The following is a 14,666-nucleotide window of genomic DNA, read 5'->3' on the forward strand; positions in this document are numbered from 1 at the left end:
AATATGTGCCTGACATTCATTAATCCAATTCAAAGTGGTGCACCGTGTTCACATGTCCAAAGATAAAATGGCTTGTATCTCTTCTAATTTTAAACCTATTTGTGACAGAAGCAAATCTGATATTGCTGCATTGACACATATGTTTTGGTCTTGTCCATCCTTAGAAATCTATTGGAAAGACATTTATAATATTTTTTTCAACTGTACTTCAGCTGGAACTATGACCCAATCCAATAACTGATCCTTTTGGGGTTATTAAACCAGACATAGGGAGTTTTCCTGTACATCCACAACTGGTTGTGACCTTCTGTGCACTGTTGGCTAGAAAAGCCATCTTATTCAAATGGAAAGACTCTAGACCTCCAACAGTCTTTCAATGGTTCTCTCATATTAACTCTAGAAAAAAATTAGATATTATGTATTTGATTTATTGGTAAAATTTGAAGATGCATAGTGACCTTTTATGTTTTATTTTCATTTGATGTAAATGTTTTTAATGTGATTAGATGTTCTCACTCTTCCAGATTAGATATAGTCTTACCTTTGTTTTTTGATTCACGGCATGAATCACAAGTCAAAATATATGTAACCCTCAGGATAAGCTGCTCAGATGTTTTTTATATATATGTATGTATTATGTATGTATGTATGTATATTTATACTGTTTGATGCTTTATCTTAATATATATACATAAGTGATATTGTATTTTCAGTTTTGTTCCCATTTCTTCGTTGTACTATATTTATTAAAAAACTGAAAAAGAATAAAAAGAATAATCACATGTATGATTTAAAAATAAATATATAGACAGGCATAAATATTTTGTTAAGATTTACTTGTTTACTATTCAACAATCATACAGTCTGCAGGAAGAAGCTATTTCCCAGGCTGGCAGTCCTGATTTTGATGTTCCTGTACCCCTCAGGATGAACTGTTGACTCCTCATTGATCACCAAGGCACTGCACAGCCCAGTCTCTTCAGTCCACACAAGAAATCCCTTGGGCTGTATAGTAACAATCTCACTATCTAACCTGAACACAGGAAGGAAAAAACACACCTGTTTCTCTCCTGAAGTAATTTAGCACAATTTCTGGAGACACACAGGAGTCTGAAGATGTTGGAATTGAGAGCAACTAACAATCTGTTGAGCAGCATCAGGATGATCAATGTTTCAGGCCTGAACCCTTCACCAAACTGCCCACACTGGCTATCTCTCCTCTGCCCTCTCAGTCTTGATGCTCCACCCACTGTGCTCATCCAACAGAATGCTTGTCGTTAGGATAATTTCTGTGTTTCAAGAGTATTTACTTTGTAAATTGGTCAAGACCCCAAAGTTCACAACCTACATCAACATCTAAGGACAAGATTAGTCCCCTTAAAATGCACATTTCTCGTTAGCAAAAGTAAAACATGAAGATCAACAGACACCAAACATTTTGGGCGTGAGCCTTCATCAAGGTATGCAAAAATGTTGGCACGAATATTTGTGGGATATATCTTGGACTGACCCCCCCCCCCCCACCATTTTGTTGAGGCACTTGCCAACCTTTTTTTATACCTTGTTGAAGGGCTCAAGCCTAAAATCTTCTGCGGCCCACTCTCATACTCACATCTGTCCATGGCCTCATACTATGACACCAAGACCACCTGTAAATTGGAGGAGCAACACTTGATTTTCTGTCTGGGCCCTCTCCAACCAGATGGTACTAACATTGACATTTATGGTTTCAGCTAACTTACTTTCTATTCTTCCACCTTTCCATTTCTTTTTGTCTTCTTACCTCTCGCTCTCCACACTCTTCTCTCTCTATTTACAGAGCCTACATTCCTCCTCCTGCTATGCCCTCTCTCCCTTATCCACATATTACCTCCTGTCTTTGGGATCGTGCTCCCCCAATCATTCTGTTCAGACGCCTGTCTACATTTTTTTCATAACTTGATGACGGACTTAAGCCCTAAAGATACATAGTCGGGCGTGAGTCCTTCATCAAGTTATCTTTGCTATATACCAGTAGTTCTTAACCCCTTTTACTTTCCACTCACGTATCACTTTAAGTAATCCCTATGCAATTGGCACTCTGTGATTAGTAAGGGATTGCTTAAGGTGGTATGTGAGTGGGAAGGGAAGGTTGAGAACTACTGCTCTAGACCCAACTGTTACTGAAATATTTTGCTTGAGAAAAATTGTCATTGGCCCATTTCCTTTGGAGTTATGAAAGCATGCACATAACGAGTCAATTAGGGACAATTAAAACAGTGGTTTTCAAACTTTTTCTTTCCACCCACATACCATCTTAGGCAATCCCTTACTAATTGCAGCACACCTCTGGCATAGGGAATATGTAAAGTGGTATGTGAGTGGAAAGAAAAAGGTTGAGAACCACTGCTATATACACAGTTTGACTAACTGAATTTCTCCAGCATTATTTCTCTAGAGCACCCACCTTCTGAGAGGTTGTGGTTGCTCCTGTACATTGACCAGCTGGCTGGAGAGACAGAGCTTAGAGCACGAGGCAGGCTGGCGCCAGGGTTAGTGGTGTGGCAGGTGGAGCAAAAGTGGCATAGGGGAGAAAGGTGGTGTGGTCAAGGCCTTCTTTCTCCTCCTTTCCTCCTCCACCTTCGACTAGCCAGCTTATCCCCAATTCCTGCTCTATACAAAAAGGGGAAAGGCCTTCACCTGCCCTGGGCCTCAAGAGGCTGTGAGGAGTGATTCAAGGGACTTTCAAGCCTTTCCTGTTCCTGCCTACAAAGTACTGGAAGGTATTCAGTGGGCCAGGTCAGCACTGCCTGAATCCTATTAGCCAGGGACATCCACCATAACAAGGCCAGAACCTGTGATGCTGAGCCCCATGCAGAGGCCTCTGCCAGAAGAGAAATAAACTAATATGTATGGCTTCCAAAAAAAATGCCTATCGATGCCAGAGTTCCAAAACTACATCTCATGAGGCAATCAGATGATAATCCCCATTGTCTTATTTTTGCTTTGTGGTCATTTCTATTCTCCTACTCCATAACATTAGCTGCCTATTTGCAAAGTATTTCACTACCTAGAGAGCTCGTTGAGGTATACAGAGGTTCCTTATCTCTAGTTGAAACCTACATGAGAAAGATTTGGAGATTGCTTCGGTGAGCAGCTTCGCTCTGTTCGCGTCAGTGACAGGGGCCAACCATTTCAATTCTGTGCCCCACCCCTGTCTGTTCAAGTCCCATGCACTGCCAAACAAATGCCACCCATAAATTCAAGGAGCAACACCTAACCTGGGCACTCTCCAAGGGAGATAGCGTAACATTGCCTTCTCCAGTTTTTCCTAGCCCACTCCCAGTTCTCCCTCTCTTCCCTAACCCTTTTCTCCAACTCTCCACCCCTTCCCTCTCCATTCGCAGAGCTATGCCCCCTCCCCCTGTTTTCTGTTGTGTCTTCCCTCCCTTAGAAACCTATTCTTTTGTCTATGGGACAGTGCTCCTCCCACTGTCCCTCCCCCACCATTTTATTCAGACACTTGCCTACATTTTGCTCATACCTTGAAGAAGGCCTCAGATTTCAGATATATTTTCAGAATACATACAGTACATGACATTACATAAAACCCTGGGATTCTTTTTCCTGTGGATGAGATAGAATTACCACATTGGCAGTGCAAACAAACTGACATGTAAAGAAATCAAGAAATCTAAACAAGCTGACTGTGCTATTCAGAGAAGGGGGGAAAAAATCAATAAAGTGCAAAAATAAGAGTCCTTAAATAAGTCCCCGATTGAGTTTGTCATTGAGGAGTCTGATGATGGAGGGGTAGCAGCTGTTACTGAACCTGGTGGTGATGAGTCTTGTGGCACCTATACCTCTTTCCTGATGGCAGCTGTGAGAACAGAGCATATCCTGGGTGGTGTGGGTCCTTGATAATTGCTGCTGCTCTTCCACGGCAGCATTCCTTGTAGATGTTCTCAATGGTGGGGAGGGTTTTACCCATGAAGTCATGGACTGTGTCCACAACCTTTTGGAGGGCTTTATGCTCAGGGGAATTGGTGTCCCCATACCAGAGCGATGTAACCGGTCAGTACACTTTCCACCACACATCTGTTGAAATTTGCAGGGTTTCTGATGTCATGCCAAACATGAGGAAGTCGAGGTGCTGATGTGCTTTCTTCACGATGCCATTAGTTTGTTGGGTCCAGGAAAGATCCTCCGAGATAGTGATTCCCAAGAACTTAAATTTGCTCACCTTCTCTTCCTTTGATTCCCCAATCATCACTGGATCGAACACCTCTGGTTTTCCCTTCCTGAAGTCAACAATCAGCCCTTGGTTTTGCTGAAATTGAGTATGAGGTTATTGTCGGTGCACCATTCAGCCAAATTTTCAATCTCCCTTCTGTAGGCTGACTTATCGGCCATTTTTATACAACCCACTACTGTGGTATTGTCAGTGAATTTGTAAATGGGGCCGTTGTTGCTCCAAGTGACACAATCATAGGTGTAAAGTGAGCAGAGCAGGGGACTAAGAACGTTGGTTATGTATCTGGATCTTAGTTACAAAAAGTTACCTGTTTGACCTGCTGAGTTGCTTCAACATTGTGCTTTTACTTTTATGAGAAAGTTGCTTTTGTTTGGGGAAACTTTCACAGAGGGCTAGTTTACACAGTAAAGGCTGGGCCCCACACAATCTGGTATATATATCAAAAGGGCCAGAGCAAAATGCCCAATTATTGGGCACCAACTAAACCAGCTGCAGATTGCGGGTGATCTGAAGCAGAATCAGATGACGCTTTAGGCAAAAGTTCTGAGGAAATGATGGACAAACTTGAAGGTCTGCAAGAAATAGAAGATTGTGGACTTTAAAGGAAGTCCAGACAGCATAAGCAGAGTGATTCATGGGTTTAAAGATCACAGAGAGCCATACAAAATCAAGGTGAACATAATGAATACATATTGCACCTGACCAAAATCAAAGCTAAGATGAAAGGTAAGTGTTTCTACCATAAAGTGTTAATCACTTAGGTACGTGAAAACGATGGATTGGTCTGCATGACCAGAAAATAAGCCACTCAAGTACCTTTGAAGCAAGTATCACACTCTAATTTGAGCTAGGATGACCAAGTATGAGATCATTTTAATTAGTCTCTTGTCAGTGCAGATAAAGCATTTTTCTTCACAATAACAAAATAGACACATGCCAAAAACAGTTCTGTTGTCGAACTTTAAGAAGGAAACTGCAAAATATAATTTTTTGATGAAATTATTGGAGATTGTTATTGATTAGCAGGCAGGTCAAATATCTCCAAAACCTGATGTCCCTGGGATTAAAGATAAAATGGAAAGCTTTCTGATTTATATCTGGTTACAGAAATGTTTGATTTACTTCCTGATAAGTAAAATTATAAATGGTAAATCAAAGGAATAGCTAAGTGCTCATTTCCTACTCCATGCTATCTTGTAACAATTAAAAATATTTCTTTTACGGTCACCAGGGATTTCTCCAAATCTGATTTCCCGAGTCGACTTCAGTTCTTCATCTGAAACTAGTTACGAGTGTTTTCAAGAGTGCAATTGTTTAAACTGTAATTGAAGGCTTCTCTGCAACTGACAATTCACATTGTGTTGTTCACCAGTAAGTAAAAGAAGTAATTAACTTGACCTTTTAAATGGAATAAAAGAGCTCATCTCAAATTATCTAACGGAGTGTGCTCAGAAATCTAGAGGCACAAGTTGCTAAATTGTTAATCATGGATCTCAAACCCACAATCTTCCAGTGGGGAGGCATGTGCTCCATCAGCTTACCCCTGGATAGTGTTAAATTCTTAAAACAATATAAAATAGGAAACTTAATTTGAGGAAGAATATCTGCCCTAGAAAAGAATTTCAACATCTGTTGTACAGCAGATATTGTTTGCTAATTTTCTACAAGAACCACAATATCATTTTCTGGTCCTGTCACATAAAATCTGTTACTTTGCAGAAGACTCATTGAAGTGAATGTCAAAAGGGTACATTTATTCCATTGCAAAAAAAAAGGCAAGGCTTGGCCAGAGAAATGCCAATGGAGCTAAATTCAATAAGACACATGTTAGGTTGCTTTACAATTTGTTTTTGACAACTACCAGCTGCGTGCCCAGAGACCTGCCAAAAGCAGAATTCTGTTCTGAAAGTAAATGTGACTAATTGTATAACCTTGCTGTAAGGTCTTTAAACAATCCAAATGAACACAGAACACACTTTTCTTATTCTGTAGAGTGTAAACATTTGGCCCAATGGGTTTTGAGATTTAACTAGATGTAATTTTGTTTTGATAGAAAAAATAATTCTCTTACTTTCTGACAAACAAAATCTATTTCAAATGTCTCACCTAAATGCCAATTTCATTGTCAAGAGAGGTACCACAATGGAAACAGTTTGTTCATGCTCACTAAGTTGCCTACAGAAGCCAGGTTCATTTGGCTCATACCCCCTCTAAATTGATCCTGTTCTGTACATTAACAAGTGATTAGTTTGCATAATATTCATTAAGGACCTCGTCTATAATATCTGGAACTTTGCTCTAATAACCAGTTGAAAAATATCAACTAGTGGGTCAGCATGCAAAAACAAATAAACTTGTTTAATTAGCGAAATGCATACAGCTTTAGTATAATTGTGCACTTGTTGGTCAGCATGATGATGATGGGCTGAAGGGCCTGCCTCTGCACTGCATGACTCCATGAGTTCTTGACTCTGCAAGGAATTTTGCCCAACTATTCCTATTTTTTCCTGAAGAGGTGACCAAGAAAATTTTTATGTGAGCAAGCCTCCAATAACTTCAGCAAGACCCTGAATCGCACCCATGGTAGTCTTGCTTTCCTGGTCAAGATTCACACTGATTGTAGCTAAGTATCTGTTTGCACTTGTTGCTAAACAAATGTCAAACATGCATTGCACCATGATTTAACGTTACTGCTGTAATCCCATGTCATTACAGTGTAAGTGAAATCAAACTGCATGTTATCTTCACAAGGAAGGACCAATCATGTTTTGTAAGGAATTTTATACCTCAATTCTTTTACAAACCTGACAAAACATACACTAACAGAATGAATTTTTATGCCTAAAGATTCAGAGATTTAGACATCGTATCACTTAGAAAAGACAGAACTCTTGTATTATGTACATGCCTTATTCCCCATTAAAAAAAATTACCAAAACTTTTTTAAAAGATCACAATAATGAACAATTATATTTTACTCATGCCCAGTTTATAAGTCATCTTTCCATTAAGAATCCCATTTTATCTTGTAAGTTGAAAACAAAGTATTATGTAATGCAGATAACAATTCATTGGAAGTGCAGTTATTGTGAAATGGAGCACTTCTGTGCCAAGGTGACTGGCTTGTGGATAGAGGCTAGTCCATTGAGGATACTCCTTGGAAATTCAAACCTTGCTCCACATTACCTGATTATTAAACCACTTGAAGTACTGAAGTGAATACTTGTGAAGACAGTATTTCACCACCTTGGCTGGACTCTTTTAATGATGTTTCACAGTATTTAATGTCAACCTAGCTATTCTTTGCTTACCAGTAAAAAGGCTGGACTGAAAAACTTCCAGCAGAGCCTCCAGTAGAGACCTGGTTTGAAACCTGTCATTTGTCTGATGTCTTCACTGAATCTGTCAACTCCTAGAGCAGAAACAATTCCAGAACAGATTAGAAAATCAACAGAAATGTGGGCAGGACATTTTAACACCCATTCCAATTTAGTTGCCAGTGAAACAATGCAATTTTATATCTAGTCACAAAAGAAATAGCAATCTAATTGCCCACAAGCAAGCAAGCATTATCATTTCTGTAGACATTCTCTACATAGATTTTAAAAGGATATATGGTCTAGCTGAAGCTAAGTTTCCTTAACTACAAGATTTTCCATTAAAAAAACCATCTTAAGTATTCTTCAATGTCTCCTAAGTTTATTACCTGAATTAAGCAAAATAATGAATATTCGTTGAGGAGACAGAATTTAGAACTGCAATAAAGAAAAATGCTTTTTAATTGTAAGCAGATATATCTGAATGACAAGGAACTTGATTTCATACTAAGCAAAATGAATATTGCAAATTCTTAAAACATTTACTTAAAACAACAGATGATTAGAAGTATTTACATGAATCCCACATTTCAAGACCGAATCTGGAGACCTTGTCATTAAAATGAGGAAATGAGGAAATGGTACTCAGAACAATGATCCTTTGAAAATCCATCTGCAAGGGTTAGTAAACGATAATTATAATGATCTGTTCTATTAATTTGAATTATGTCTATGTCATGTCATTGGAGTCAAGCATTTAATTTTGTGAGAATTAAAGGGAATGTTATTTAATTGTTGACAGGAAACAGCCTGTAAAATCAATTTAAATCAGTTGTTGTAGTCAAATGTATTTAGTATAGTGGATGTGAATCCAAAGCACTCCCATTTTTGACAATCGTATCACTTGACCACAATCTGCATGCTATCAGCTTGAGAACTTCATTCCCTAGCTGCACCTAAAGGAACTAGCACTGGATGCTACAAAGTGTAAACTGCAGTGTTTGTGTTACTGAGATGAGTAAATGCAACAGCACAACCATGTCATTAAAGCACGTAATACATCTGTGCATCCAGGATCCTTTTAGTTCCTGATTAAATTAAGTTTCGCTCTTCTGGGTTAGCTACATCATACAATCAAACCTTTTAAAAAGCTGTAGTTCTAGATATCTGAAATAAAAAGGGAAATGCTCAGCTAGTCAGGCAGTTATCTATGGTAAAGAAAATGGGTAATGCTTCAGATTGAATGCATTTCAACAAAACCTTCGGTTATTTCACATTATAACGGAGTTACTTGAACATTCAAATTATTGCTTACTGATATACAAGCAAGTAGAAAAAAAATAGAAAAAATCGGAGAATCAAGACAGCAGTAACAATTTCAAATATAACTGAAGCAAGCAATTGTTGCTGTCCCAATTCCATCGCTCAGTCCTAAGGCCAAATAAATGGTCATTAAGTTATTATAAAGCTGGCAATCAATGAATCAATGTTTTTAAAATTCTAAATGGAATCACATTGAGCCTATTTTAAGGTAAGCATCTTGCGGATTATAAGACTGATTGTGCCAAATACAGCAAAAGGAGTGTTGGAAAGCAGTCCTGAACTGGAGATGCAAAATGGACAATTGGATCCTTACTTGCTCATGTGACGTATCTAGTGCCTGCTTCTGGCATGAGGCATACATGGTTTGATTTTTGATATACCAAAACAATTTGCAATGTATTTCTGGTTAAAACTTCAGAACACACTTTTTCACCAGTTCCATTCAAGGCTCAGTGGGCTGGAGAGTGCACTTTTATTGGCAAAGAAAAGCCAAATTTATAAACTAAATTGTAAAGCATTTCTGTTACCATTTTTTCCAAAAAGATAACAGTATAATTTTGAAAAAAAAAGTCAAAAGCTTTGTGTTACAATAATCCATCATCTCAAATTGAGAGTTTGCTAAAAGGTATTTTATTTACAATGGAATTGTAATATTTCCTGATGCAGGAAAATTTATGCTATTTACATTGGCTGGGCTAGTAATGAATCCTGAATGATAAACTGGTTATTTGTGAGGCCAGGGACGAACGAGACTATCATTCATCAGACAGAGAATACAAAGCTTACTCTGTTGTTTCAGCTGGTCCTGTGAGCATGAGCTTTATGTTTTTATTAAGATTAATTATGAAAAACAAGATTCTTTGGTAATTAATCATTTCTCAAATTATCATGGATATATGGTTAAGTGAGATATATTGCACACTAAGAATAGTGAAGAATTGCAGATTCAAAACTTTTAAAGTGTTCATGAAAAATTCCTCATCGTAATCTTAATTGAGGTTGTAATCCATTCAATTTAAACTTTTAGGATTAGAAAGTGCTTTAAATGTAGCAAGGATCCAGTGAACATCAGAATGGCAAGGTTAGCATAACAGTTAGCGCAACGCTGTTACAGCGCCAGTGATCGGGTCTGTGATATGAATCCCACGCTGTCTGTAAGGAATTTGTACATTTTTCCTGTGTCTATGTGGCTTTTTCCCAGGTGCTCCAGTTTCCTCCCACCCTTCAAAATCGAACCAGAGCCTGGGCTCGTTGGCCGAAATGACCTGTTACCGTGCTGTATGTCTAAAAAAATAAATAAAATAGATCAGTTTTCCACATGGAGCAAAAACACAGAAAAGCTCGAGGATCTCAGCAGGTCTTGCCACATCAATGGAGGTAAAGATATACAGTATAACTAACATTTCAGGCCTGAGCCCTTCCTCAAGGTATATATCTTTAACTCTTCTGGATGCTGTGAGACTGGCTGAGTTCCTCCAACATTTCTGTGTTTTTACTACAATCTCAGTGTCTGCAGAATTTTGTGTTTTACTTTTTCCATGTGGAGCATCTGGGTCCAAGATATATTCTGTATCCAAACTATGTACAGGTACAAGGTTCACTAAGGTGCTATATTTTATTCATAATGTTGCTGGACTTCTGACAAAATTGAATGGTTATTTAATACATACTTCCACACCCCAAAAAACAAAGAACCCTGATGATTATCCTTTGATAGTACCTTCCAAACCCATGACCTCTATCAAATAGGAAGGACAAAGACATAAAAGGCTTGGGAACATCACCACTTGGAAGTTACCCTCAAAGCCATACACCATCCTGACTTGGAACTGTATCACTATTCCTTTAATAGTCACTGGTCAAAATCCTGGAACTCTCTCTCTTTCAACATGGGCGCATCCATACCTGCAGCAGTTCAGTAAGGCTACCAACTTCTCAAGGGCAATAAATAATGAGCTACTAAATTCTTGAACATCATGCAAACCCCACATGCTTGGATAAATAAAGATAAAACCTGGTTATTTCTGATGGAGCACCAGTTTGTGATTAAACTTCTACAGTACGTTTCCCCATCTCTGAAAAGCTTGGGACTGGATGCTTTTCAGTCACTGGATTTTTCAGATAACTGCCCAGTAGCATCAGCAGAATACTTGTATTGGTTAACGGAAGAAAACAGAAGGTCAGCCATTGCCAATCCCCGACACCTCCCCACCACTGTCATCGACCCCCAACACCTTCCCATCGTTGCCGCCGGTGCTGCCCAGGAGCCCGAATTCCCCTCTCTTTCTCTGGAGCCCGAGGTCCCCACTCCTGCCCAGGAGTCTGCTCTCATTGATGACGCTGGGACAGCGGAGAACCAAGTACAGTGGAAGGTAAAGATGAAGTGGAGGGTAGAAAAAATGGAAAGAGAGAGGGGAGGGAGTTACCTGAAATGAGGACAATCTCCCCATGTGCTGCCTGACCCGCCGACTTCCTCCAGTCGCTCACTGATGGCTCGAGATTCCAGCCTGCTTCCCAGCTGGTTCCGAACTCTGTTGTTACCAAACTGGAACTAACAGCATGTCAGAGCACGTTGTGTGAATTTTTTTTTTCCAACTTGTAACATCATGTTCAGATTATTGAACTTTTCGGTTAACTGAATTTCGGATATGGGGAAACGTACTTGCCTTCTCAAAATCACTTTACAAAGTCCAGCATTTAATGCCAATCAATGCCTGCTCTGCATATATTTGAATAGCAGCCAGCCTTCTGGTTCTCCTGATAATGCTAAATACAATTGAAAATTTACTTATCTTTATTGACATGCAGATAGTTGTGATCCACTACACAGAGATTCCAAGGCCTGTATGAAATTTATCCCCAACCCAGATGCATCATTTGCCAGTCTGCAACATTACAATATCAGGAAGCTTTCCCCTTCATAGGTCTTCAATCTTTCTTAACCACAAGTAGACATTTCCATCATTAATTAGTAGTTTTCTTATACACCACACTTATTTCCAATTTTATCACTGGCTGTCTTTCAAGGAAAAGCTAGTCCAAATTAACAATCAGGAGAGATGTGAAACATGTCACAAAATCAAAAATGCCCCCATGCAGTGATGCCATAGGACATGACTCAACTAAAACGTTCCCTAAACTCTAGCTTCAAAACAGGTTTTATTTCTGTAAAATGGGATGTGGTACTCTAGCTGATGCAAGAAAGGAAAAAGGACATTAACAAGCAAAAGTTTCCAGCTTTCCGTATAGGGCAAGGTACAGAGTAAGACTATTGCACTGTTATGCGCCTCAGCTGTAAGCTCAAAAGAATATCTCATATGGCCAAAAGAATTCCTTCCTCACCTCCATAACGGCTGTCCCATGGATTCTAATTTACGGTTTTTTTTCTACTGTGTGTGCACATGCATGTGTGTGCATGTATATGTGTGCTTGTGTGCGTGGGTGTATATGTGCATTCCCCAGTATCAACCCAGACTAATAAATTACGCTAAATTTAGACCTTCATTCTTTAAACAGGTCACCCTCTTGACATTCTACTTGATCAAAGTTCACTGAGATTAAATTTATTTTATTATTACCATGACATTTGGTCTCTAATGGAATATTTCTCAATTTGCAGCAGACATATGCTCCATGCCAAAATATTTTTTATACAGTCTAAGTGCTATAAACCTAGCGGTTTACCTTAACAGAAAAAAATGGTATTGTAATTCAATTCAAAGGAATCATAAATTGGCTGCATATCCTGTACTTGTCGTTAATATTTCTGTAGTTGCTTCTAGAGCAGATCGAGTCATTTAAATTAGGAAATAGATGGTAGCAAAATGATAATCATGTTCATAGTTATTTCTGATCATATATAAGATCCAAATCTACATGTATCTTTGATTCGGGAAAAAAAAAAGTTCAATTCAAAGAGAAAGTAATTCATTTGAGCACTTGGGATGGATAGGGACCAGAGCAAGAATGTTATTCATACATGATCATTCCATATACAGTATGCCGTATATACTTGTGTAATAGTCGAGCTTTTTGGACCAATTTTTCAGGTTAAATTTGAGGGAATCGACTTTAACATGGGTCATACATTTGACCTTGGTAAGTATCTGCATCGTTCAAGCTGCTGGTAGCTCAAATGGCTGGGACCAGAGAAAAGTCTGCACTCAGGGCATCGGAAGCTCTGATGGATGGGCTGCCAAGGGGAGGCTCCATGGTTGGACCATCGGGAACTCTGGTGGGCAGGCAGGAGGGATGAGGCTTCATGGTCGACAAGTTGCAAGCTCTGGTGGGCAGGTGACCGGGGTGTTAGGAGCTCAGATGGACAAGGGGTCAGCCAAAAAATAGAGGGGGTCAACTTTTACATGGGTCATGTGGAAAACAAGCAGTTTTTGGGCCATAAAAGTGGGGGGAGAGGTCGACTATAACATGGGAGTATATATGGTAAGCATTTGAATAATAGTTGATCCATTATATCCTGCATTTCTGAAAAAAAACAAACCTGACACTTATTCTCTCAAAGTTCCCATGTATTTCAGGACTGGTGTCCCAAAGAAGTTGTTAAAATGTTTTATTAAACCATTGTCGTAACAATTTATAACAGAAATTGAAATATTTGGTCATTGACATGAATTCTATGTGAATTAAAGGACATTTCAAGCAGTAATCATTCATTTTTTTCACTCATTCTATGCTAAGCAATGAATCTAAAAATTACTTAAAATACGCAATGCAGTAGGAGTGCTTTGAAATACTATAATTATAATAAGGGGTGCATTTAATGAAAGAACACAAGCAATCGCTATTTCAGGTATTTAAGTTAACTGTAGGGGACATGTCAACCATTTGCAGTTTTAAAGCTGCGACATCATTCTATTGGAACTGATGAGAAGCCCCAAGATCATTATAGTATTAGAAGTCAGATATAACAATGTCAAATAAATTAACTGAAATCAAAACCTTGAAAATCCATTGTAATTCTTTTTGAAAAGATCGTAAAAATCTAACTTTTCAAAAAAAATTGATTCTTTAGTGTCTCACATTTTCTGGCCTCTCCAAATGAAAAATGAAGTTGCCTTGCCCACACAATTTCTATTTAAGTTATATTTAAATTTAGAAATACAGTGCAGAAACAGGCCCTTTCATCCTATGAGCCCATTGACCTATCTTCCCCTATACATTTTGTAGGGTTGGAGGAAACCGGAGCCCCTGGGAAAAACCCATGCAGACATGGGGAGAACGTACAAAATCCTTACAGTCAGCGCAAGATTCGAACCCTGATCCTGATCGCTGACGCATCGTGCTAACTGCTACATGGCAACCGTGCCTAAATATTCTTTGAATTACTAAGCTGCTGGCAAGTTGAATACAAATGAAGTGAAATGTTTTCAATGAAAGTTGTGCAGAATATCAGAGTGCAAAGGAATAATTTATATTCTTCCAGTCATTTGTTTTAAACCTGTCAGGATTAAAATTATACTCCAAAACAATTTGGACTATGCATAAACATTATGAATATCTTGATTAAAGCAAACTTTATTTGAGCATGAACTTGTTTTCAAATAAAGTTGAGAACACAGTGATTCACTTTCTTTTGCAATACCAAGACCAAGTTAGTGAATGGTCAGAGTTATTACTGCTTTTAAACTGCACTATCACAATAAATTTTAACTTGGACTGGACAGTGTAAAAATAATTTATCCACTGGAAAGCAGAAACTTCTGATATAATCCTGTATTAAGCACGATGATTATTTTCCAGACTTGTTCGTATTTTCCAAGGTAATCTTGGCACTT

The 14,666-nt window shown here is 38.6% G+C and overlaps 1 protein-coding gene across 2 annotated transcripts in view; it reads right to left on the reverse strand.

Moving 5' to 3' along the window:
- slc6a2 (solute carrier family 6 member 2) overlaps window positions 1-14,666 on the reverse strand; it is a 126,381-nt gene that overhangs the window by 9,826 nt on the left and 101,889 nt on the right. For both annotated transcript variants that reach the window (XM_069901562.1, XM_069901563.1), the window contains one exon: window positions 7,546-7,646. In XM_069901562.1, the coding sequence (XP_069757663.1) occupies window positions 7,546-7,646 (101 nt within the window). The remainder of the gene's footprint in view (window positions 1-7,545; window positions 7,647-14,666) is intronic.

The sequence above is a fragment of the Narcine bancroftii genome, chromosome 10 (genome assembly GCF_036971445.1).
Source record: "Narcine bancroftii isolate sNarBan1 chromosome 10, sNarBan1.hap1, whole genome shotgun sequence".
NCBI classification, from domain to species: Eukaryota; Metazoa; Chordata; class Chondrichthyes; order Torpediniformes; family Narcinidae; genus Narcine; species Narcine bancroftii.